Below are 27,245 nucleotides of genomic sequence, written 5' to 3'. Positions count from 1 at the left end.
GTAGACATTGACAACAATAAGGTGCAGATGCACAACAAAAACAGCCCTAACAATAAGATAATAAATAGTAATATAATCATATAAATAGTGCTAAAAGAAATACTAAAAATATATAGCAGCAGGTGTGTGTGCAATTGCAATGCAGAGGTAGTTGTTTCCAGTCAGGAATGTTTTCCAGTTCTTGGTTCAGAGAGTGGCAGCACGGTGGCACGGTGGTTAGCACTGTTGCCGCACAGCAAGAAGGTCCTGAGTTCAATTCCACCATCAGTCTTTCTGTGTGGAGTTTGCATGTTCTCCCCGTGTTTGCGTGGGTTCTCTCCGGGTACTCCGGCTTCCTCCCACCGTCCAAAGACATGCAACTTGTGGGGATAGGTTAATTGGATAATCCAAATTGCCACTAGGTGTGAATGTGAGTGCGAATGGTTGTCTGTCCCTATGTGTTAGCCCTGCGACAGACTGGCGACCTGTCCAGGGTGTACCCTGCCTCTCGCCCTATGACAGCTGGGATAGGCTCCAGTGCCCCCCGCGACCCTGAAAAGGATAAGCGAATGGATGGATGGATGGTTCAGAGAGTGTTTCCTTGTTGGAGAGTGTGCGTGGGTGGGGGTGGGAGGGGTAGAATCCAATCTGTCTTCCTATACTTCTGGTGATTCTGCTGGCTGGGAGCCGGGAGGGAAGAGAGTTCAGCAGTCTCACAGCCTGGTGGATGAAGCTGTTGGTGAGCCTGGTAGTGTGGGAGCGGAGACTTCTGTATCTCTTTCCAGAGGGCAGGAGGCTGAACAGACAGTGCGCGGGGTGGGTTGCATCGTTGACAATTGTGATGGCTTTGCGGGTGAGGCGAGTGGTGTAAATGTCTTGAGGGGAGTGGGAGTGCTTTCTTGGCCAGTGATGCTGTGTTGGTGGTCCAAGAGAGGTCCTCACTGATGTGCATACCGACAGACAGATTGTTCGTTTTTTCTGCAGGGTGCGTTATCATTATCTGTGGATGTGTAATATTTTTCTTCTTCTGACTAAAGTTTAACATGCTGAAAATCTAATCAAACATCACTTTAGTCTTTAGTGAAACACCAAAAAAGATAGAAAACGTGTATCAGCAAGGGCATTCAGGACAGTGCAGTGGAGGGAACCAATCTGAGATTAGAGCAAGCCTCTTCCAGAAGAGGGCAGTAGTGAGATTCAAAGACGCTAGCTGGCCGCTAAACCCCCAGAAGAAGAAAGAGACGCAGAGCATGATGGAGCAGACCGGCGAGGCCCATCATAACAAGAACAACTCGTCTGGCAATGAACTTCCAGCCTGCGGCCTCCACAGTAAGCGCCTGAAAGAGCTGGAGAATGCCGCCCTGCAGACCACTTTAATATCACGGATGGAGACCGAATCGGGGGCGGACGGCGGGAGCTGGACAGAGCAGGAGCCCGGGGAAGGCGAGCAGTCGAACGTCTTGTCCTTGAACCACCGGTCCGGCCCTCCGCAGCAGCCTGGCGCGGATACCGAAACCGAGGAAGCGGAGCCGGATAGAAACGTGGCCAAGGAGCGGGTCGAAGAGGAAAGGACGCTGACGGACCATTTGAATAAACGACTCCTTTCGTCGTTTCTGGAAAAGCTTAACGAACGGGACCTGGCGCTTCCCGGTGTGCAGCGCCTGGACTGTGCTGTAGCCGACGAGGACTCTAACAGGGCCGCCGATGAGTGGTGAAGAAACCCAGTAGCTCATGCGACAACATGGAGGCGTTTGAGGGATTCAGGACAAACGTGCACGGAAGCACAACCTCACCGCTTTAAAGACTGAACTCCACAGTCATTCCTGCCAGCTTATCGGAGTGTGACGAAATATGTTTACTTTTGTAAGGCCACCATGGATGAAAGGTTGATTTAAAATGCAATAAATGAAATTACTGTGTTATAAGCACTTTCGTTCTCATTTATTTGTGTGTAGTTGGCAGCCATGATGGATGCAGTCATGCGTGTGTGTGGGTGGTTTTGCTTTTCTGCATTTTTGTAGTGACTGTAAATGATCAGCAGGGGTCATCATACACAAAACAATCCTCTTCAGCCTGTTTCTTACATTCGTCTCATTTTTGAGACTAAAGTTTATTCATTTAGTTGTATATTTATTGCACGCAAGATTCCAGAGGGACACATCTCACAATAAATATCACTGTTCGTGTCAATACCACGACCCAATAAATACCCAGCAATAACAGTTCACTTTCTGTCAGGAGACTTTAGGTGTGAATGCAGTCACAGGTGTTGTGGTGTAGAATTTTGTTTTATCTGCTGTGTATTTAGGGTGAAGTGTGAAACTGACAGTACAAAGAGGGTGTTCTGTGTTGTGCTAATGGGGTGTGTTTGTAATGTTGCATGGCAGCAGAAAACAAGTGCAGCATAATGAAATAAAGCTGAACTCCAACCTCTGAGGGGACTGAACTGAACAATAGCTTGTTTTACCCCTTTATTTTTCTTGTTTACACACATGGGGTTACTTTTGCTTCGAAGGTTTTCTTTTTATTTCTCAGATGTCTTTTTGTATAATTGTGTAAAATTGATCTTAGCCACTGAGCCATTGATCTTTGTTTATTTAGAGGTACACCTGCAGTCCACAGTTAAGTAGAAAGTCATAACTGGTACATTATTAAAGGGAAAAATCCCCTCATTCTTTAGGAGGAAGTTTTAGGCTCATTCGAGCAGATGTTAAATGATTGCTGAATGAGGAAGCAAGGGTTGAATTACAGTTTAAGCATATCCCGTGTACCTGCCCACATGTCGGTTAATGCTGGTTGAAGTGCAGGTGTGCATTGTTAGGAATATGGAACATACCAGAATGAGAGTTCCCATGAAAGAGCCTTTCATCACCTCTGATAGTCTGCACTTATAGTTTCTTGGCACAGGTGTAACTTAAAATATGAGGCAGACTTAGAACCAAAATATATAGAGAGAAACACTTTGAAAATGAAAACAACACCTAAATTTATTAGTGCTGATAGAGAGAAGATAGCACCGTGATGTATTCCAGTGGGATCAGTAGTCTTCTAACAGCTATAGACTGTGCAGTGACTTTATTTTCTGCTGTCTCTTTGGTCTCCTTCCCCTTCCCCTGCATCCTGCTTGTCCATTGTCATCAAAGACACACACTGTAGTTCTTCTGACGCTTTGTCTCCCTCCTGAAAACAAAACAGAACCACAGTTAGAGAAAAAGTTTAAAAATAAAGCAAGAGACTGACACAAATCTACAATAATGCCTTCTTTATGCACTAACTTTGTTACACCTATTCAACTGCTTTTAACTAATGTATAATCAATCAGGTAGCAGCAGCTCAATGCATTTAGGAATGTAAGCACAGTTAAGACGACCTGCTAAAATTCAAAACAAGAATAGGAAAGAAAAATGTTGTAGTGTCAGGTGGTGTATTTCAGAAACTACTGATTTGCTGGGATTTTCCCCACACAACAAGCTCCAAAGTTTACAGACAATGGTCTGAGAAAGAGTTCCCCCAGTTCCCTGGGGGAAAATGCTTTGATGATGTCAGAGGTCAAAGGAGAATGGCTGGCTGCTTTCAGCTGATAGGAAAGTGACAGCAACGCAAATATCAGTTGCTACAACTAAGATTTGCAGAAGAGCATCTTTCAAAGCACAACACAGCAGGAGAAGACCACAATGAATACCTCTATTCCTGTCAGCATAGAACAGGAAACAGCCTGTAAATTTGCCCACCAAGCTTAGGCAATAGAAGATTAAGAACAACATTCTGCAACGTTCAGATTTTAGGATCAGAATTTGGTGTAAACAACATGAAAGAATGGATTCATCCTGCTTTGTACTGACAGTTCAGACTTGGCGTGTAATGGTGTAAGGACAAGAATATTCTTGTCATGTTTTGGGCCACTTATTACCAACAGAGCAACGTCTAATCCCCACAGCCAGCCAGAGTATCGTTGCTGATCACACTGATTTCTTGAATGTGACAGTGAGTTCACTGTACTCCAATGGCCTCTACTGTTATAAACATAGAATAAAGCACCTTTGGGATGTGGTGGAAGGGAAGATTTGCAGCGAATAATCTGCAGCAGCTGTGTGATGCTGTCACATCAATATGGACCAAAATTTCTGAGGAATGTTTCCAACACTTTATTGAATCTGTGTCATAAAGAATTAAGGCTACTGTGATAAAAAACAAAACAAAAAAAAAACTGACCTAGTACTTCCAAGGTGTAGCTAACAAAATGGCTGATGAGTACACACTTAAAATAAGGGAAAGTGAAAACTTCTTGGACAAGAAATCTTTAACAGACTGATCATAATTTCTGTGTTTACACTAACACCATATTCCATATTCCACTTTGAAGTCACGTGTTGAGTTATAAAGCAATAATTACCTTTTAAAACAGATTAATTAATAAATTCATTTTCCTTTGTACATTTTCCCATGGAAATAAGACAAATGTAATACATGTAAACATAACTGACATCTGAGTGGGAAAAAATATCCTTTGAGCCCCCTTCACATGTTCTAACAGTATTTAGGGCTGCTGTGCACAGTCCATAGTCCTGGTTGTGCACAAGGACTATGGAAAGTACAGTCATTGACTGTGCAGGACAGTCATACAGGACTTACTCTGTTTTTAGGGGAACCCTCCACTTTCTTCTTTTTCAGGTCCCACCATAACAAACCTTCTTTAATGTTCTCCCTCTTTGTTGGGCCTGTGTTGAGAGAAAAAGAATGGCGTAATATGTTTTAAATGCACTGTTTGATTGCTTTGGCATATCTGAAGCATGTGCACTTTTATTATCTTGAAATCAAATAAAAGCACTGTGAATCAGCAGTTTTACAAACACAATAACAGCTTTTTACCTGTTGCGTAGCTCACAATTACACCGACAAGTACAACTGAACTAGTTGCCATGGCACCGAAGTAGAGGTAGGACATGGAGTAGAAGTTTAACAGGCCCCTAGTTTTGGGAAAAACAGGATAACAACTATTATTATTACTATTATTATTATTATTATCATTATTATTATTATTATAAACTAGCATGTACGTTTAAGCCTCACTGAACTCACTGACCCCTGGTTATTGGGGTGAAGCCGGGTGGAGACAGAGTGCTGGTCTTCGATAGCTATGCTACTCTGGGTGGTGTTTATGGATTCACAGGAACCTGCTAAGCTGGGCAGGACACCCATGGTCTCCTCACTGGGTGGATACAGAGTTGAACCTACAGCTAGCCACATAGAGACAAGGAAGCCAGCTAATATCCCCGTGAATGCCCCCTGAAACACAGATAAAGCAAATGAGCATCCATGGCCAGCTGGTTTCTAAAATGTTTACCTGTAGCACAGTGTCGCTGTGAAAAACAGTAATGGCCCATGTGAGGTAACACACACTCCACGTAAGTGGGACCTCCTTAAATGTAAGGAATTCAGAAAGTAAATATGTGCACTGATAAATTTCCAGGGAAAGTTGTCTGGCTAACAGAACAATATCAAGGTGCTGTGTCAAGAGCGATGAGTGTGAACTGCTTTTTAACTGTTTCACTATTAAACTAGAGCTCACAAAGTTACTGCTTTAAAATGTTTTATGTGACGTGTCCGAACAAAGGAGTGGTGTTAACAGTAACACAGATTCATCATGGATCTGTGACTAACACCCAAGTCTTCCTTAATAGATAAGATAGATGTCTACATTAATACATGGCAAACATTCAAGTTAATAATTGTTATATTTTCAAGAAATACGTTTCAAAATTTCCATCGAGTATTATGCAATTTAGTTTGAGACATTCTCCTGATATTTTTAGATTAAAGAGAATACAATTCAGGCCATTGTTTAAGTCGTTTGGCTTTTACCTGTGAATTTAATCTAAGTACATGTGCTTCTTGGAAGTATTTGTCGATCATTTCTTTACCAGTCACTCACCAGTCTGTTTGCTGCTGGGAAAAATATTCCCAAAATAAACACTCCAAGTAATGGGCCGCTGACCACACCCATGACAGTAAATGATCCCTAAAGAGGGAAGATAAATGGTACGTTCGAAAATCAACCCAAAAAACTTTGTTACAGAGTATAGTATAAATCTTATCTGTAATTAGTTATTCAGGTCAAAAATGTAACTGTCTTATATCTCTTACATATGCACTGCATGCCTGAATTACGGTGCCCATGTGAGAAAAGTGCATCTAACATTTCTGAAGTTTCAAAATACCTCCTGCTGTGTGTGGCATATCTGAAACTGCAACTTTTACACAGTCTTCCAACATTATCTGGGTTTCATGTATGACAACAACAATAGTTGTATAACAACAACTATTGTTTTATCATTTTTGTTAAAAATTGCAAAAATCTTTGGTAAAATGATTGATTATGATATTGTTACCTGAAGAACTCCCCAGTTCACTAGGGAGGAGAGTGCAGCCACCAAGATACAACCACCACCATACAGGAGTGCTTAGAGAAAAGGTTCAAAATGCATTATTGCCGAATATGACTTATTCTAAGAATCTGGGACTAAAACATTACAGCAGTAAGTGGTATAGTCAGCCTACACAGTCCTCTGGAAACCAGCATCAGTTTCTTCTGTGTCATGTGAAGCAGATAGGGGTGCAGGATATCCTCAATCGTCACCGCAGCCATGGCATTGATGCTTGTGGAAGCCGTACTGTTAAAAAGAGGCTTGATTAACATTAATCTCATAGCGGCAGCTCATTATTTGATGGTTCTTTCTTGTGCATAAAAATGTGTAATATATATGTATACAGTATGTAAAAGATGTAACATGCATATGATGAATGTTAGATGTTAACAGAGGATATGTAGTTTAGTCTGATATTTCCTCACATTCACTTGAAGACTGAAGAGTTTTCTGTCTTTAAACCTCAAATAGCCTTAAACCATCACACAAGTTACGAAATGTCTCAAGCGAAGTTATTTATGCTGGCTCCTTGTAATGTGAGGGACATACCTGCTTCAGGTAAGGTTTAAAGAAACGTAGATTTGGATACCTCAAAGTCCCGCTGTATGCACAGGCGAGGAAAAGACCTGGGAAGCCCGGGTAATTTTGGAATATGTCCAGCACAAAGTACGGCATAAGCTTCATCAGATGCATAAAGAGTAAAAAAAACAAAAAAAACCCCAACAATAAACAGGTACATACTGGCATGTAACATACGAGCATACCAAAACACACTAGTTATTAGTGGTATTCAGTCTTGGCCACATAAAGGCCCTGCTGAGATAATAGAAATGTCCGTATTTGTTTGTTTGTTTTTTTCCTTGTACAATATGGATATTTACTGTATACCTCAATATGCAACTAAGTAAAATATTCCATTTAGCCATTAGCCTAATTTAACAATAAAATGAGTTTAGCTAAGAACAAATGTCTGCATCTCAAGAAACATCTTAAAACTGACTCATTAAATATTTCGTTGCTCAGTACAAAATGAAAGTAATCTGATTACCAGGTCAGGTTTAGAAATCCTCCCAGACTTCAGTGGATCACACGTGTTGTAAAAAGCAAACATGACGATGCCACAGGTTGCTGCACTGCTCACAATGAGGCACAGACCCACTTGGTTCACAAACAGTGCCCTGAAAATGAAACCAAACATGATGACTGTTTCCACTTCCTACTTACTGGTGTGGGAAAAGTGAAAAACTGTTATTATAAATTTTAATCTAAAACTTGAATTAGATATCCATCTATGCTTGGAAGTAAATTTACATTACAAAGAATTGCTGGTTAATATATGGAGATGTTCATTGTCATAATAACACATTCCTTCTTAAGTGTAATCAGTATATGTACATGCAAATATCATAATTAAAAAACCCAAATCGATGGATATGTAATGTCTGTAGGACAACAATGCTTTATAATATCAAGTGCCTATTAAGAAGAACTAGTGCCTGAACTATCAGACCTGGACAGTCCTCTCACTTTGAGAAAACATGAATGAGGACCACAATAGCAGACACCTGGAAAATAATGATACTGTCCTGAGGGAGTCACTGTGAAACAATCTACCTTGCATCCATAATTAAATGACAAAAGTCTTCTTATTAAAGCTATTTTAAACCATTAGATAAACAAAGATGTCAGAGCTTTCATGAGGATTTTAGAAGACGAGGCTATTCAGTCCAAAGTTGGAGAGTTTTGAAAAATCAGAAACAGGGAAATGGCACAAAAGCAGTCAGAGAATAGCACATTTAAAAAGATGAACGACAGCAGAGTAATGATGCAAACTGTAGAGCCACAACAATGTTTGATGCAACATATTTTGAGACAATGTATACATGGCTACAATAGCATCTATGGTCAGCCCATAGCACCAACAGTAAACTGGCCTCAGACTGGCAACTTTTAGGCTACAGGTCCATTTTGTTAATCTGTGTGTGTGAGACAACCATGTTGGGGACATCCCCTCTGACTGACATCATGCAGAGCCAGTCTGAAGCCTGAGCTCTTGGCTCATGGGGTTAGTTAAACACATGCTGACCTTATTATTTGAAACTCTGACCTCTTCCTTGTCTTGTCGCATGGCTTTTCAGTGGTTGGTTACGTTTCAGCTATTATAACTGAAACATAATCAGATTTCATGGATACTATGCTTGTGTCATAGTCTGTCTGTTTCAGCATGTAGGTGTTCACTCACCACTGGGCCGCTCTCTCTGATCGACAGGAGATGTATCGCTGGACTTGTGCTTGGTTCACTCCGTACATGGACAGCCAAACCAATGCACCCCCAACAGAGAGGCTCCAGAATGTGTAGCGATGCCGTGGGTCAAAGCTAAAACTGTGGAAGATCCAAGTAGCATTTGCAGTGACTTGTTCAGTCTTTTTGTATCAAGATGTAGTTGCACACTAATGTACATTTATAAAGACATTCATAATTAAAAATGTTTTTTACTCATTAAAATTAATGCGTGATCCATTGTTTGCAATCCTCAGTACTTGTGCCGGACCACCAACCAGGACTGTGCCATGGATGTAAATGGCCACAAAGCCCAACAACATGACAATGATCTGGAATACATCAGTCCAGATCACAGCTTTTATTCCACCCTATACAGAGATGAGAGGAGACAGAAACAGAGCATGAGACAAATGTTTGCACCTTAATAACTTTGTGTACGGAGTTAAAACTTAATACAAAACCTGAAACACGATGTCAGCTGAATGTTTGTGTTTTAATCTCTGATTTAAGTTTACTGCTCTGTGTTAGATATACAGTAACAGCATTTTTATTCTCAGAGAAGTCTGAGGTTAAAAGACATCTACCACGAGAAAAAACATCCCCCAAAACCAAAATAATCTGCTAGTTTTATCTAGACAACTTAGTTTACATTTTATTTTTGTTTAGGCATCTTATTTTGAAATACATCCTGCACAAATGAGCCAACAAGGCATTTTTAAATGAACACTGAAGGTTGGCAAGATGGCGTCGTAGCGCGAACACCCGTCTCGCTGTGCTCCGGTGAGGTCCCCCGATTATCCGTCTAAAATACGTGTTCACCTGGTGAAACGTTACAAATGTGCGTGGGAGTAACTCTATAATGAGTCTGGACGACTATTTTTCTAAAATGCCTAACGTCAGGTCTAAGAAAAAGACCGCTCCGGTTGTGCAAGCTAGCGACATTGTGGGTCCTATGGCGGCTGAGCCTGAAGAAGCTAACGCCAGCGACACAGAAATCTCCGCTGACGCTGAGGAAACTGGGAGTGATATCGACCCGAATATCCTTGCGGCTCTGAGTAAGATAACTGACAGCATTACAACTTTATTGGATGTTAAAGTTGATACTGTGCTGGCCGCAATCCGTGAACAGACGTCTCGGATCCAGGCTCTGGCGACACGGGTGGGAGACGCCGAGATACGGATTTCAGGCGTGGAAGACACGGCAGGTGTATTGCAGGCGAAAGTGGCTCGACTCGAAAAACAAGTAACTGACATGGCAGACCACATAGACGATTTAGAGAACCGCAGCCGCAGATGTAACCTTCGCCTGGTCGGGCTTCCCGAGGGCACGGAGGGAAATGATGTTGTCGCCTTCATGGAGTCATGGCTCCCCTCCTATCTCGAGCTCACAACTAAAAATGGGAAGATCAAACTAGACCGCGCTCACCGCTCTCTAGCACCGAGGCCGGGCCCCAGCCAGCGCGCCAGACCCATCATTATGAAGCTTCACAACTTTGCTGATAAACAACGTGTGATGGCCGCAGCTCGGCGCCTGGCTACGCAGCCGAACCAACCAACAAGTCGGATCAAAGTCTCCTTCTTTAATGATTATTCAGCGGCGGTAGCCAAGAAACGCAAGGCTTTCGACGAGGTGAAAAGCTGCCTGAGGAAGAAGAATGTGGATTATGCGCTTCTCTACCCCGCCACACTGAGGCTGTTTGCCAACGGCAAGGAGAAGAGATTTAACACACCGGAGGCAGCTGCGTCCTACGCGGACTCGCTGCCCTGAATCCCCGTAACCACCGGAGTACTCCTTTTCTTCACACTATGCCTTAATTAACCGGTGTGAGTACTTGCCGAATCTAGGCGTATATGACTCTTTTTTTTCGTCCTCGCTGCTTATAAGCGACCAGGTGAAATCTTCCACCCCATCGGGCACCGGACGGACTGTGTTTTCGTCTATGGGTAGGCGTGAGTTACGCGCGTGCAATGCCCTTCGGCTTTCCCGACGGGCAGGAGGAGATTGGTTTTTCCCTACATGTTTAGTAGGGCTGTTGCCAAATCACTGTTCTTTGAATGTTCCGTCACACAGCTCTTTCATGCCTTTTTTATTTTTATTTTATTTATTTATTTTTTCAACCAGGGTGTGGTGAACCCTTTGGCTCAATATGCTTTGTGTGATACATGAATAAGTCTAATAATGAGTAGGCTGCGAATATGCACCTGGAATGTACGAGGGGTTCACAGCCCTATTAAGAGGAGGAAGATATTTACTTGTCTAAGAAAGGACGGTGTAGATGTTGCTATGTTACAAGAGACACATCTTGATAATAATGAACACTTGAAGTTGCAACAAGGATTATATGGACAAGTGTTTTTTTCATCCTTCACTACAAGAAGTAGAGGAGTGGCAGTGTTGATTAGGAAAAATGTACCTTTTGTAGTAACTGATTGCGTTAAGGATCTGAAGGGCCGCTACGTGATAGTCAAAGGGATTTTGCAAGGCCAAAATATCTTATTACTGAATGTTTATTTTCCACCTGCCCACCCAACTACCTTTCTTACCAAAATGTTTCTGGAATTAGCCCCATTTCTTCCTAACTCTACCGTTATTATTGGTGGTGATTTCAACTTAATGTTAAATCCGCTTATGGACAGATTTCCACACAGCATTGCAACTCCTTCTCCTCAGGCCAAAGTGCTTCATGCTCTATGCGACGAGTTTGGACTTGTGGATGCTTGGAGATATACTCACCCCTCCGATAAGCAATACAAATTTTTTTCGGCTCCGCATAGGTCCCAAACTAGAATTGATTACTTTTTTCTCCCGAAAACTGACTTAGGTTCAGTAGTATCGTGCGACATAACAAGTATAATCATCTCAGATCACGCTAGGGTAATCATGGATCTCGATCTTAAAGCTGCGCTTCATAGGTCCCGCCACTGGAGGCTTAATACCATTATTCTTAAGGATGAGGAATTTACCTCTCACTTCTCTGCAGAATTTAAAGCGTTTTTGGATATCAACACCCCCTCAGCTACTACTGCCTCTGTTTTGTGGGAAACATGCAAAGCTTATGCGAGGGGCCTAATTATTTCGTATTCTGCGACAAAGAAGCGACAACGGATGGAGGAACAAAAATCTTTAGAGAGCGAATTGATGGATAAGGAGAAAACATATATTGCCTCCCCATCACCACCATTATGGCAAGAAATAACCGCACTCAGGTCAGCGCTGAATTGCCTTCTTACCAGAGATGCAGAGAAGAAACTTAAATACACCAGACAGAGGTTCTACGAGCATGGAGATAAGGCCGGTAAATGTCTGGCGTACTATGTTAAGAAGCGCGCAGAATCGAATACCATTGCAGCGATATCTGATGAAGGTAGCCACAAGATATATGAAAACAAACTGATAAATGACTGTGTTAAGAAGTTCTACGAAGCCTTGTACTCTTCTCAACAAGTCCCGGAGGGGGTGCAGCTGATGCATAATTTCTTCACCCAATTCGACTTACCAAATTTGTCAGAGGAACAGAAGACTGCCCTTAACAGCCCTATAACTAAGACCGAAGTGTTTAAGGCTATTAAATCACTGCGAAGTGGAAAGTCGCCAGGGCCTGATGGCTTCTGTTGTGAATTTTATAAACAGTTTCGGGATATTATTGTGGAACCGCTTCTTGATATGTTCAACCACTCCTTCATTACGGGTGAATTCCCGCAGACACTGAAGGAAGCCAACATTTCCCTAATTCTAAAGAAAGGGAAGTGTCCTGATTTGTGCGGATCCTATAGACCTATAGCCCTCTTGAATGTAGATAGGAAACTGCTTTCTAAAATTCTGGCCACCCGCTTAGAAAATTTTTTACCTGTGCTGATAAGGGAGGACCAGACAGGCTTTATAAAGGGTCGAAACTCAGCCACCAATGTTAGACGCTTACTGAACGCTATTGTAGCTTTCAAGCAAAAATCTATTGACGGCCTGGTGCTTTCTCTCGATGCGGAGAAAGCATTTGACAGAATTGAGTGGTCTTATTTGTTGTATACTCTGGGCAAATTCGGCTTAGGGGTGAATTTTATAAAATGGGTCAAAGTTATCTACAATAATCCACAGGCAGCAGTCCTGACTAATGGACTTAGGTCTGATTACTTCAACACTCATAGGGGAGTTATGCAGGGCTGCCCCTTATCGCCCCTTCTATTCGCTCTGGCCATAGAGCCTCTTGCTGAGGCCATAAGGGCGACGCCCACAATACGTAGTTTAGAGATTGGACAGCTGTGTCATAAAATAACCTTATACGCGGACGACATCTTGATTCTTTTGACTAACCCTGTAACATCCGTACCCAGTCTCATTGAGGTGATTGACAGGTTTAGCCATTTCTCTGGCTATAGAATCAATTTGGCTAAGTCAGAGGCCATGCCTCTCGGTACTCTTTTCACAATGCCGGCTACTGTTCCTTCCTTTCCTTTTAAATGGTCTCCTAATGGATTTGTGTATTTGGGGATCTTTATTACCCCGTCTCTCGACCAATTGTACAAAGCCAACTTCACACCCTTATTTGGCAAACTCAAACAGGACCTAGAGCGGTGGGCGTCACTTCCTGTCTCCTGGCTAGGACGCATTGCCCTGATCAAAATGAATGTGCTGCCCAGGCTATTGTATCCTATCCAAATGATCCCCGTCTTGTTCTCTAAGAGAGTACTGAAGGACATAAATGGTTGGCTCACCTCTTTCATCTGGAACAAGCGCAGACCCAGACTCAAGATGGCAGTGTTGCATCTGCCAAGCTCCAGGGGCGGCTTGGATCTACCTAATATTAGATTGTATCAGCTTTCTGCCCATTTAAGATTTGTGAGCGACTGGGTTAGGGGTAAAACCTCAATCTGGTCGGATATTGAGACAGCTCTGTCACAATGCAAACTGAGCGATCTATTATTTTGTAATGATTTTAACGGAATTAAGGCCCTTTGTACAAATCCTGTAACAATCAACACCCTAAAAGCGTGGCGAATTGTCCGCCGTCTTGAGGGAAGATCGAGAATAACATCAACCTTTACCCCTATAATGAATAACCCTGCTTTCCCTCTGGGTTCTTTGGACCCCGGCTTTCAACGATGGTCTGATAAGAATATTAAGTCTCTTGGTGACCTTTTCTCGGGTGGTGAACTCATGTCGTTTGAACAGCTTACCAACAGTTACGGCTTGCCTAGACAGGATTTCTTTCGTTTTTTGCAAATACGACACTATATCACTCACAATACAACCCTTGCTGAGCACCCTGAAGTATCTGATGTTGAGAGGGTTTTGTTTGGGCAACAGCTGACGGTGTCTCTGAGTTCATTTTACCATGTGCTTAATGCTTTGACTACCACTGATGCGCAGGGGATTAGAGGTGTGTGGGAGAGGGAACTGTCGGTAACCATAGATGAAGATAAGTGGGATACCGTTTGGTCTCTCGCAAAAAGGATTTCAATTTGTACTCGGACAAGAGCAATCCAATTTAAGATTTTACACAGATTACACGTATCCCCTCACCGCAGACACCTCTTCAGCCGCTCTCTTTCCCCTGTGTGTCTTAAGTGCAAAACTGATGTAGGGACTTTAACTCACTGTTTTTGGTCCTGTTATAAGCTTCAAGAATACTGGGCTGACATTACAGGTGAACTGGGGAAAATCTTCCACGTTGATATAGAGATGGACCCTTTGTCCCTGATTCTAGGTCTTCCAAGTGACCGCCTAAAAGTGGCGGCCAACAAAAGATTGTATAACACTCTAACATTTGCAGCCAGGAAAAATATCCTCTTACAATGGATCAACGATAGGACTCCCACTGTCTGTGGCTGGCGCAAAATAGTTTTTGAACTGATTCCTCTGGAATACCTCACACACGTTATACACCACAGTGTGGGTCAGTTCTATGGGATGTGGCACCCCTTTTTGGACTATATTGGACCGGACCTTTCCGCTATCTTATTCAAAGGACTACTACACACGTGATCACCACCCGGGCGCTGTAAGACTGACTCACCACCTCTTGTATGTTATATTTTGTATTTTGTATCTTGTATTATGCCTTATTTAAGAGCTGTTGTGTACGTTTTGTGTTTGTACTGTTTTGTTGTTCTGTGTCTACTGTCGAGACGCTGTCGTGTTAAAGGAAAATCTGCAATAAAAACAATGATGAAAAAAAAAAAAAAATGAACACTGAACTCTGAAACAGGTGGTGGTCTGATGCTGCATGCTTACTTGTTTGATGAGAATATTAAAGCAGTCTTCTTACCAGTGTGGTGTACAAGGTGCAGATGAGCCCAGTAGAAAATAGGGATGCCCATATGTTGAGTCCAGTAGCTACAAAAACAGTGAATGAAACAACAGCTTTATTTGTAAACTACAAGAACCAGTCATTAATAATGTGTGAAAACCATCCACAAATTTATGGTAAAAAAGTAAAAATTATTTCTGGTACTAATTCAATTCAAGTTATTTTATTTATACAGCGCCAAATCACAACAACAGTTGCCTCAAGGCGCTTTATATTGTAAGGTAGACCCTACAATAATACATACAGAGAAAAACCCAACAATCATATGAGCAAGCACTTTGGCAACAGTGGGAAGGAAAAACTCCCTTTTAACAGGAAGAAACCTCCGGCAGAACCAGGCTCAGGGAGGGGCGGGGCCATCTCCCACGACCGGGGAGAGAGAAAGAAGACAGTACTAAAGAACTAAAGTACTAAAAGACGGTACTAAATATCATACATACAGTAATTAAATTTGCCTTCTTGAGTTTTGAGCAAAGATACTTAATTAAAAAGTTTCATAAAAAGTCAGTGCAGCAGGTCTTAGTGTCAGGTTTAATGTCACCCTTTCCTATCACTGTTCAGATATTTCTTATCACTGTTTAAACATTCATTTTTGTAACACATATTTCCCTTAAATTTATTCCACACATCCTCTTCTCAGAAATAAACGGTTTAGCTGAGTCAACACTGATAAGGAGCAAAACGTCTGGTGCTATAAATACACACGTGTTCTCCAGTATGACAAAGTGTCAAATAAATGAAAATATCCTATGAAAACAGAGGACCATGTTTAGACCTCACCTACCTTGATTCAGAATTAAAGCTGGCGCGTAGATGACAATCCCTGTGTAAAGCAGCTGTGAGAGAGGAAATTCAAGCAAAGCAGCAAAAAGGTGATAAACACTGGGTTAAAGGATTGAAGCCACTAGGTTTGCCTGAAGATGAATAAATATGAGAAGAATTTGAAAATAAAAAATGTCTTTGTGAGCTCCAAATTCTTCAATCCAACAGAGAACATTACATTGTCTGTCTTACCGTGGCAACGAGAAACTGAATGCTCCCCAGCAGCTGCATCCCTCTGCCAAATCTCATCCTCAGATACTGTGACAGGCAGATGGTCGGTGTTATAACCTCATCCTTCTTCACCCCCTATATTCACCATGTTTGAAGGACTACAGGCACCTTTCAACACTTGGTCAGATAAATTCTATTACTTCGCTGTTGATAAATACATTGTCATGTTTCGTTAATAAAAATCCTCAAATCAAACTATTTTTATTATATTGTTCTAAAATTAGCAGCCACTCAATCATCAGTGGCAAATAAAATTATTGCTCCTGTTACTTTGATAATTGCACAATGTAATGCATATTTATAAACTTTTGAATTTGTTAATTTTTATTTGTTAATCATTGCAATGAGGTCATATGAAATATAAGAAATATGTGATTTAATTTTAAAAAAAAACATACAAAATTTGCAATTCACAATGAAAGTTTGTTATATAGACATGTGACATGCAAGGGATATTTCCATAGCAATTTATCTTAGTGTGAAAGGGTTTCGCAGAATTATGTTACATAGAATCATCTAAATATAATTATGTGCATCATGAATGAATTAAAACAATTCAGAAGACTGAAATATACTCATTTCCTTCATAAAATAAATGAGGCAATGACTATTAGGTCATTAGAACCTGATTGGTGCTGGTGATGCCCAGTCGAAAGAAAACCGGCAGGAACAGGTAAGCTGTCAGCAAGGAGTTGATGCTTTGTCCGAGGCACATGTAGAGGAATTTGAAGCCATAGCGAAAACCTTCAGAAGGAACACCCAGAACCTGGACTGCTGACATGAAGCTGGCACAGAGAGACAAGCCAACAGGAATCGCTGGCAAGCTCCGGCCCCCAGTGAAGAAGTCGTCAGCAGTTGCTTCTCTTGGCCTTTTCTTCAGGGCCTGGAAAAGTCCTATCGCCACAGAAACCAATAACATGGCAGCAAAGACTGCATAGTCAGCCAAAACAAAACCTGGTCCGGATGGCTCACTAGCAGACTGGCCTTCCATTATTGAGTTTGATAATCTCAGCCCTCTAGATTTCTCCACAGTCAGGATGTTTGGTGAATCTGTCAGCGGGAATTACATCCAATTAGTAACCAAACAACTCCTGAAGTTTGAAAAAGTCATTTTAAATTCATATTAATGTATTTTAAATATAAACACTGTGAGAATTCTTAAAGTCAACTAAATGCAACATTTTTGAAAACTGATTTGGGCGGCATGGTGGCAGCGCTGTTACCTCACAGCAAGAAGTTTCCTACGTTCAAATTCATAATCTGGCTGCTGCCTTTCACTGTAGAGCTTTTGTGTTTGTCATGTGTTTCTGTGTGTCTGCTTGGGATTTCTCCAGGTAGTCTGGTTTCCTCCTACAGTCTAACACTTGCAGTTAGTGGGCCGGGCATAATTGGTAATTCTAAATTGGCCACAGGTGTGAATTCTCTATTAGCCCTAACAGAAATGCAAGCTGTGCAGGACCTGGCCCCTGTCGTAGCAGAGTATAGGATGATCAAAGTCAGATAAGTGTTTCATGTGTCACCCTCTTGCATGAACGTGAAATAAAACAGGAAACCACATGCAGTTTGCTGTGCTTAGACTTGTTTTTAACATGTTGTGAAATCATTTTAACCAGTCTTAAGTCTTACACTGTTTACAATGCGACAGCATCCCCACCACACACACACACACACACACACACACACACACACACACACACACACACACACACACACACACACACACATACATATATATATATATATATATATATATATATACAGTGTTGGGTGTAATGCGTTACTAAGTAACGCGTTTCTGTAATTAAATTACTTTTCCACTGAAAAAGTAGAGTAACTAATTACTGTTCATTTTTAGGTATTTTAATTACAGTTACTTACAAAGTGCTTGTGTTACATTGTAAAATAATTAAACCCGCTGAATATCATTATTTAATTTCAATAATTTATCTTCTAAACGTAGAAGTAAACTCTGCTGATTTAACATCGCTGTAGTGCAGGTGCACGTCATTTCACGCCAGTTTGCTGCATAGTCGTATTCTAAAGCGGAAGATGTCGGACTCGGCTGAAGTGTGTGGCTGTTTTTTGAAATGGACATATTCCCGTCTCTTCACTTTTCTGAAACAAGCAGACAAGAATATTACAATAATATGTAAGCTATGTCCTGGGGAGAAAAAACTATCAGCTGAAGCGCCTGACACGAGAGCATAGACGAACACTTCTGAGTGATCCTTGTTCATCATCCATGGATAACACCGCGGCAACTCCTGCTAAGCACGCAAAACCTGACTTTACTTCAGCAGCACAGAAAGCGTCTGAAGGTGAGCTTTTTTTTTTTTCCAAGATGGGGCCACAGGCAGCTTGTTACCTCAGCTCCCAGCTCGTTTTTCTTTTATTTTTATTTTTCTTTGTGTTTTAAGCTTTTCCCCCCCGACTCTCTTGGTCATCTTTTATTTGAACTACAACCTGTAGAGTAATTCCATGTCTTCTACTCCCTTTGGGAATTTTCATCACCACATCCAGAGAACCTGTAAGTCACCGCGTTGTTTAAATAAGTAAATAGCGAGTTAAATTTTTGTCTTCTTTTTTTTCTGCTGATCCGAAAATTGATCCGATCTGTGACGAAAAAAACGTGATCCGATCCATGAGACTTTTGATCCGTTGCACCACTAGTTTCTACCAAGAAGGTACAAGAAGACCTGAAGGCCCTGCTGAAAGAAATCTCTGGACACTTCTAGGACAATAGAGGAGCCACAGTGTCTATTGAGCAGTGGTGAGCAACGACTTGAATCTGTTTTTCAACAGATTTGACTCTGGACCACTTACCACCTCCCCCACCCCTGAGGTTCCCTCAGCCCTCCTCCATATGGCCTGCATTTGTATAGCGCTTTTCTAGTCCCTAAGGACCCCAAAGCGCTTTACATATCCAGTCATCCACCCATTCACACACACATTCACGATGGCAAGCTACATTGTAGCCACAGCTGCCCTGGGGCGCACTGACAGAGGACACTGGCGCCACGGGCCCTCTGACCACCACCAGTAGGCAAACATGGGGTTATTATCTTGCCCAAGGATATTTGGCATGCAGCCAGGAGGCAGCCTGGGATCGAACCACCGACCCTCTGATTAGTGGCTGACCTGCTCTGCCACCTGAGCTACAGCCACCCCGTACACATCTTTAGCCTGAACATGAGTCTGGAAAGGTTTCCTGAACTGTGGAAGACTTCTTGTGTGGTTCTGGTGCCAAAGATCGCACACCCCAGGGAGCCCAACCACTTCAAGTCTGTGGCTTTGACTTCTCACCTGATGAAGACCATGGAAAGGCTCATCCTGCACCACCACCGTTCCCTCTCTCACCTAGAGCAGGCATGGAGCACTTTGAGGATCATGTTTTTGTCTTCTCGACACCATCCAGTCTGCACTACTGAGAGGGAAGCTGGAGGGAGCTGGAGTGGGCAAACAGATCACTGCATGTGACTTTCCATGGCTATGTGTCCGAGGTGGTAATCTGCAGCATGGGGGCGCCAGGACATTCTATGACTGTGCCGTTTTCTATGCAGTGGCCTGCTGGGGGAGCAGATGCACAGACAGGGACAGGAGCAGGATTGACAAACTGGTGCAGAGGTCTAGCCTCTGTGCTGGGATGTGCTCTGGAATCCGTGGTGGTAGTGGGCGAGAGGAGGATGTTAGTCAATCAGACATCCATCATGAGCATCCCACATCACCCTCTGTATGAGTCTGTGAGTGCACTGAGCAGCTCCTTTAGAATAGAATAGAATAGAATAGAATAGAATAGAATAGAATAGAATAGAATAGAATAGAATAGCCTTTATTGTCATTGTACAGAGTACAACGAAATTGGAGTGCCACTCCCTTGGTGCAAGTTTCAATAATAAATATAAATGTAAAATGTAAAAAGTACAAAAAAACAATCGTAAGTACTCAAACAATACTATGTACAATATATACAGGATAGCAGCATTAATATAATGACAGTATGAATAGCAGCATAATATAATGACAGTGACGGTATGGAATAGGTTCAATTGTTTTTGTGCTTATTTACTACGGTGATAGCTCTGGGAAAGAAGCTATCCCTGAATCTGTTTGTCCTGGTTTTATGTGACCTGTACCGTCGGCCTGACGGTAATAGTTCAAACAGTTGGTTGCTGGGGTGAGAGTAGTCCTTGATGATATTGCCAGCTCTGCTGAGGTACCGAGAGTTTGCAGTGACCTCCAGGCTGGGCAGAGAGCAGCCAGTGATCTTCTGGGCTGTGTTGATGACCCTCTGCAGTACTTTCCTATCTGCAGCTGAGCACCCTGCATACCATGTTGTTATGCCGTACGTTAGGATGCTCTCTATGGTGGCTCTGTAAAATGTCACCAGCAGCCTCTCCTCCAGGTTGTTCCTCCTGAGCACTCTCAGAAAGTGGAGACGCTGCTGGGCCTTTTTAACCACCGCCGTGGTATTTGCAGTCCAGGAGAGGTCATCAGAGATCTGCACGCCCAGAAACCTCATGGAGTGTACCCTCTCCACACAGTTCCCGTGAATGTAAAGTGGGGCCAGGTCTGCTCTGCCCTTCCTGAAGTCCAAGATAAGTTCTTTAGTTTTCGTGGTGTTCAGTTGGGGGTTGTCAGAGACTGAAACACCCTAGCTGCAGGAAGGAGCACTTTCGCAGATCATTCATCCCGACAGCAGTTAGACTCTATAACTCCTCAAACATGCTGTCATGAGTCACTTGGACATTGTGGACATCCACAGTTACCACTTCATGCATAATGCACCATATATATGTATGGACGTGTGCATGTATATGTGTACGCATACGTGTATATATATATGTATATTTAGTGAGTATGGTGTATGTGTGTTTGTACATGTGTGTGTACATGTACATGTCTATACTTATAGATATTTATTACTTACATAGTAAGTGTAGTAGTAGAATAGTATAGCCAGCAGAAAAAGCAGAGGTGGGGGACTCATTGTCTACGTTAACAACAGATACTGTAACCCTGGACACGTCTCCGTTAAATTATCGGTATGCTGTCCAGACCTGGAGCTGCTAGCCGTTAGCTTGCGGCCATATTATCTACCTCGAGAGTTCAGTCATGTGATCTGTGTGTGTGTTTACATTCTTCCAAGGGCCAACGCAGCAGCTGCCTGTGAGGAAATACACACAGTTACAGCAAGACTGCAGACACAACACCCTGAGGCTTTCATTATTATATCTGGAGACTTCAATCATGCCACACTGGATTCTACTCTGGCTGCTTTTCACCAGTTTGTAAATTGTCCCACAAGGAGCAACAGGACAATTGACCTACTGTATGCCAATGTGAGAGATGCATACAGAGCCACCCCCCTCCCCCCACTAGGGAAGTCAGACCACAACCTGGTTTACCTACAGCCACAATACACACCCCTCATCCAAAGGCAGCCTGTCACAACACGCTCCATCAGGAGATGGACCCCAGAAAAGGAGGATGCTCTGAGAGACTGCTATGACACCACAGACTGGGATGTGCTTCTGAGCCCACATGGTGAGGACATAGAGGGGGCGACACACTGTCTGACAGACTACCTTAACTTTTGTGTGGACACGGTCGCCCCTGCTAAGACTGTACGGTGTTATCCTAATAACAAACCGTGGGTAACACAGGAAGTCAAAGCTGTCCTCAACATGAAGAAGAAGGCTTTCAGGAGCAAAGTGAAGGAGGAGATGAAAGCAGCACAGCGGGAGGTGAAACGCTGCCTGAGGGAAGCAAAGGACACCTACAGCAGGAAGGCGGAGCAGAAGTTGGAGAGGAACAATATGATCGAGGTCTGGAATGGTGTGAAAACCATCACGGGCCACAACACCAAGAACAGCACAGTGGGGGGGACTGTGGAGAAGGCAAACGAACTCAACAACTTCTTCAACAGGTTTGACCAGCCCACAACCCCCCCAGCCTCACCTTTACTACAGAGCCCTCTCCCCACTCTCCTACTTCCCTCGCTTCCCCCCCATCCTGACACTATGACACCCTCCTCCTCCAACCCCTCTCTCAACAGCAGGACATCTCCCCCCCCCCTCCTTCCAATCATCTCCCAGTGTCACAGTGGATCAGATCAGAAGACAACTGAGGAAGCTTCGCCCCAGAATGGCAGCAGGCCCAGACAAGGTGTGTCCTAGGATGCTAAAGGCGTGTGCTGCTGAACTTGGGGAGCCGCTACAACGAGTCTTCAATCTCAGTCTGCGACTGGGGAGAGTGCCCGCCCTATGGAAGACATCCTGCATCGTCCCGGTCCCCAAAAGGAACCGGCCCAATGAGCTGAATGACTTCCGACCAGTGGCACTGACGTCACATCTTATGAAGACTCTAGAGCGGCTGTACCTCCTACATAGAGCCCACTCACACCTGGACAAGGGAAAAGGCATGGTCAGGATCCTGTTTCTTGACTTTTCCAGTGCCTTTAATACCATCCAGCCCTGTCTGCTCCAGGAAAAACTGAACAGGATGCAGGTGGACCCCTGCCTGGTCGCTTGGACCTCTGACTACCTCACTGACAGACCACAGTACGTCAGGCTGAAGGACATCACGTCTGACACTGTGGTCAGCAGCACAGGAGCACCACAGGGAACTGTGCTTTCCCCTCTTCTCTTCACCCTGTACACCTCTGACTTCTGCTACAACTCTGAATTATGTCATATTCAGAAGTTTGCAGATGACACAGCCATCATGGGGTGTATCTGGGATAATCAGGAAGAGGAGTACAGAAGTCTGGTGAGGAACTTCCTCACATGGAGTCACACAAACCAACTGAGCTGTAGTGCCTCTTCACTTCACTGTGCAATACTTTTAGTGCAATACTTTTAGTGCAATACTTTTTGTGCAATACTTTTTGTGCAATACTTTTTGTTAATAGTCAGCGGTGCAATAGACTTCAATACTTGAAATGTGCACTTCCCTTGTATTCTTATTTCTATTTATTCTATTTATCCCTTTCGTATATTTTATTTATATATGTCTCTGTATTTATATATGTGTATATATATATATAATATTCTGCTCACGTTCTGTAACTCCTGTCGGTGCTGTGCTATTGGAAACCCAATTTCCCAGAGGAACCCACCCGAGAGATTAATAAAGTTTTATCTTATCTTAGTTGAAATTTATTACTTGCAAATTTCCACAACCCTCTATCCATAACACGCTCTAGGCATGCGTATACATAGAACCTCCGCTACCGTTGTGTATATTTTATTATCTTATTTGTTTTGTATTTCTTGACTTTATATTCTAGTATTCTTTTGCTATCTATACCTGAGCTGCGGTAACGAGCAATTTTTCCCACCGTGAGATCAATAAAGTCTTGTGTTTCTTATGTTATCGTATCTTATATATATATATGCACACACAGACACACAACTACTGAGAAAACAGCATGATCGTTAACTGCAGGTAGATGAAAAATGACCTTTGCACCATGTTGGTTCCATGTCACAATGAAAAGCTTTCTTGGTTTGAAAATGACCTTTGTTATTTTGCAGAACTACATAAGGGCAACACTATGTTCTTATACTAGTGTAATTTAATCTACAGCAATGGGTATGCAAAGCACTCCTTATAATAAAGGTTAGGGCATGCATTAATCCTTAACAAACAATCAAATAAAATAAATACTGTTGAACAAATCTCATCAACGCTTGATTTTAACCACAAGCAATCTTTATTAGTATTAAAGGCAAACAATATTGTTTGCCTTTAATACATCGATATTTTAGTAATTTAGGGTAAATTTGTAGTTTATCATTAACAGGAACACAGTGGAAAGAAACTAACATTCGGATTGTCTATATTCAAAGGAACTACTTCCGCCTTTCATAGTCATGTGCGAAATACGGCTGTATAAATGTCTTGCTGCCCCTTGGCGTGCGCACTCACAACAATGGCCGATCGTAACTGGAGTCATGTGTGAATGTATTTTACCTCCACAAACAGCTGAGACGTGGTTTGCGATACATGTGGCAAAAAAGTGAGGTGTTGTGGCCATACTTGCCAACCTTGAGACCTCAGAATTAGGGAGGCATTCAAAAGGGCTGTTGGGGGGGGGGGGGGGGGGGGGGGGGGGTGATAAATACATTTTACAGGGTTTATTTATTGGGTAAAATACGTTAAATGTCACCGTTATTATCGGCCGGTCCCGAAACAGCGGGGGTGTCCAAATTCAGAGGCTGCTTCCACCTGAGGACCCGGCCTTCGTGGTCTAAAGAAAACCGGGTAGTACGTCGTGAGCTCCCTCAGTGGAGTGAAACTGCCGTCTGCTCCTTGCTATCCAAAATATAACCGGGCGCTGACGTAAACTCTTCTGTTTAATCAGTTTTCTGTTTAACGTTTATTCAGCTGTGTGAAAACCCCGGAGGAACCCTCCCGAGGGATTAATAAAGTTTAATTTAATCTAATCTAATCTAATCTAATCTAATCTAATCTAATCTAATCTAATCTAATAACTTTAATCTCAGCCAAACCGATTTACTCACGAACAAATAAAACACTGAAAAAGCCAAACAATAGCATTTTTAAGTTATCAAAGTGACTTATATATCATGTTTAACCCGAGTAGTGAAAGACCGCAGGGGTTTGAAGACGATGTGTCGGTCGGCTCAGATATTTGAAGTTTACACAGCTACAGTCTCACCTGAAAATATGTTAAAAGTTTTTTTGCGACCCAGAAAGAGAAATAAGAGTAATATTAAAACTAAGGTGCTGCCGCCACTGGAATTGGCTGAGCCATGCTATGAATTCTGCAATATGGTTTTTCAATTTTGTATTGTATTGTATTTTTCATTTCTATATGACGAATCCTGCATTATTAAGTGATAAGAACAAGTAATCTGATGTCCTGTAATCATTATGACGCTATAATTTGAGATACAATTAATAAAATAAGTTTTTGTACAAAGTATCGGTATCGGATCAGTATCATCGATACCACCCTGGATATTACTTGGTATCGGATCGGAAAGGAAATCAGTGGTATCACACATCACTATTTAGGACTCATTTTTCCAAAAGATTGAATGTTGACTTAAAAAAAATAGAAACATATCTTTTCATTTAACTAAGTGTAGTATTGCCAATTATCTATTATACTTGCAAATCTGGATCTGGGGTATTTACATCTAATCTATAAATGTATTTCCCCCCATTTGCAGCAAATTACTAAGAATATTTTGATAGGAAAATGCAAATTACTTAAAAGTACTCACCACTGTTACTCCATGCAGTTCAGCTGTGTCCAGTCACTGAAGGAGGAATGCACTGTCTGCCTTCTTAAGTCCTCTGCAGCTGCAAGCACGTGTGTAAGTGTGTGTGACGCCTGAACACATCACAAGAAGCTCCATGCACGTTTGTGCTCAGGTGTGTGTGTGTGTACATGTGTCCATGGATGTGTGGTTATAAATGTTTGCATTTGTGTGTGTGCTTATGAGAGATGGAGTCAAACTGATGGGCAGTGTGGAATTTGGTATTTGTTAATGTGACTTTCAATTTCTCAGTTAATAATCACAGCTACGAAATCACATAGCATACTTCTGGTCTTTAGTAACCTGCAATTATTGTGCAATACATTAATTTGCATGAAGTTAATATTGAGTAAGTGAGTGAATGAGCTTCAGAGTTACTGCTGTGGAAATCTAGAGACTAAATAAGATGAGCAGCTGTGCTAAACAGCACAATTTGGATACAATAACTAAATTTACTGACTTTTACACTAGTATATGCCAATTCTACAATATTTAAATATGATATATATATTTCATATATGGGTAGGGGTGGGTTTTGATAATCGATTTATTGCTTAAAATCCATTCTGGCTTCGATAACGTGATATCCATTCATTAAAATCCTGAATCAATTTTTTAATATAAATTTATTTTGCCCGAAATGCCACAATCTTAGGTGAAACCTCACAAAATTTCAACAACCACCAAACAGCTAAAACAGTGAATGAGAGCAGGAACACGGATTCTGCACATAAATGTAAACACAAAGCGCGGACCCGCTGACGGATCAGAATCAGTGAGATGTGGCTTTCTCACCCGATGGCACAGACACGGTCGGGGCTGAAAGCTGACAGCTCGCTGATTCTGATGTTTTGGCGGATCCGCGCTTTGTGTTTACGCAATTTTTGCGCTGATTCTAAAGCTGATAATTTTATCTCTCTCCAAACAATATTGACCAAACCAGCAGCAAAAGAAGATCCAAACTACGCTTTACATAAACACTGTCATGGACTCCCTCTGACTTTTACTGTTTTGCTTCCAACACGATAAAATCACACGTCATGCACAGCTCTCTCCCTCTTGCTCTCTCTGTACTTCAAGAACAGTTTCCCGTCTGAAAATCTGTTTTATTCGCTTGCTTGTTACGCACAAGTCTACCGTTGTTTACAGCACTGTCGGACACTGTTTTTTCCTTTTACTTACTTCTGAAAAGAAAACATAATTTCTGCTGTTCAATGGGCTACTGAACAAATTGAAACTTTTTAAAATTATGCAAAATGCAAAATGCTTAGCCGTGTCTCTACTAAAACCGCTGTAACTTCATAGGTAATGTTCATATGTTGATTAATGGTTTTCTTTCGTTTTTGATATACTTTTTATAAAATCCCAGGCCAGGAAAATCACCTTCATGTTTTTCTGTGTTTTATCTTCAGCTACTTTGACACAAAGGCGTCTGCTGTGATGCTTACACGTTTGATAAAGTCTTGCGAGTGACAGACGATACTCAGCCCTATATATGGGACATTCCTTTTACATGAACATACATGTAGAGCAGGGGTAGGCAACCTTTGTGATGACAAGTGCCATCTAAAATTTCCTCAGAAGTCAATGTGCCATATAATTGCATTAGCAATAAATTTAGTAATGCTCTATATTAACAGTTGCTGCACTGAGCGGAGAGCTCCTGAAGCATTTGAAGTGTCGGAATGTGGAAATTTCAATATCACTTGAAAAAACTGACAGCTAGCAACGTCCCTCTCACCAGTAGGCTAAGGGATTTTTAGCCAATTACAAGCTGAATCTGGTAGTTGGGGGTGTTAGCTAAGATACTGTCATTAAGAAGCGGTACAACAAATGTGTCTATGTGAGCTAATTTGCGATGTGCACCGCTGGCCCGGCCATTAATTTTTTTATTGCACCCTCTCAGATT

At 42.2% G+C, this 27,245-nt stretch overlaps 1 protein-coding gene across 1 annotated transcript; it reads right to left on the bottom strand.

Moving 5' to 3' along the window:
- Positions 1-1,545: 1,545 nt before the first annotated feature.
- On the bottom strand, positions 1,546-25,317 carry slc5a5 (solute carrier family 5 member 5). Its single transcript, XM_080882489.1, has 16 exons — positions 25,301-25,317; positions 16,672-17,096; positions 16,008-16,073; positions 15,778-15,829; positions 14,952-15,019; positions 8,902-9,056; positions 8,647-8,787; positions 7,453-7,582; positions 6,994-7,082; positions 6,538-6,650; positions 6,369-6,439; positions 5,912-5,998; positions 5,063-5,265; positions 4,849-4,946; positions 4,612-4,697; positions 1,546-3,159 (listed from the first exon to the last, which is right to left on the bottom strand). Exons 2-16 carry the CDS (start codon positions 17,035-17,037, stop codon positions 3,055-3,057), a joined length of 1,830 nt encoding a protein of 609 aa, XP_080738615.1. The 5' UTR covers positions 17,038-17,096; positions 25,301-25,317; the 3' UTR covers positions 1,546-3,054.
- Between the last annotated feature and the right edge of the window lie 1,928 nt (positions 25,318-27,245).

The sequence above is a fragment of the Rhamphochromis sp. 'chilingali' genome (genome assembly GCF_963969265.1).
Source record: "Rhamphochromis sp. 'chilingali' genome assembly, chromosome: 5".
Taxonomy (NCBI): Eukaryota; Metazoa; Chordata; class Actinopteri; order Cichliformes; family Cichlidae; genus Rhamphochromis; species Rhamphochromis sp. 'chilingali'.
Note: the sequence above shows the minus strand (reverse complement) of the source record. Positions and strands in the feature narration are given on the sequence as shown.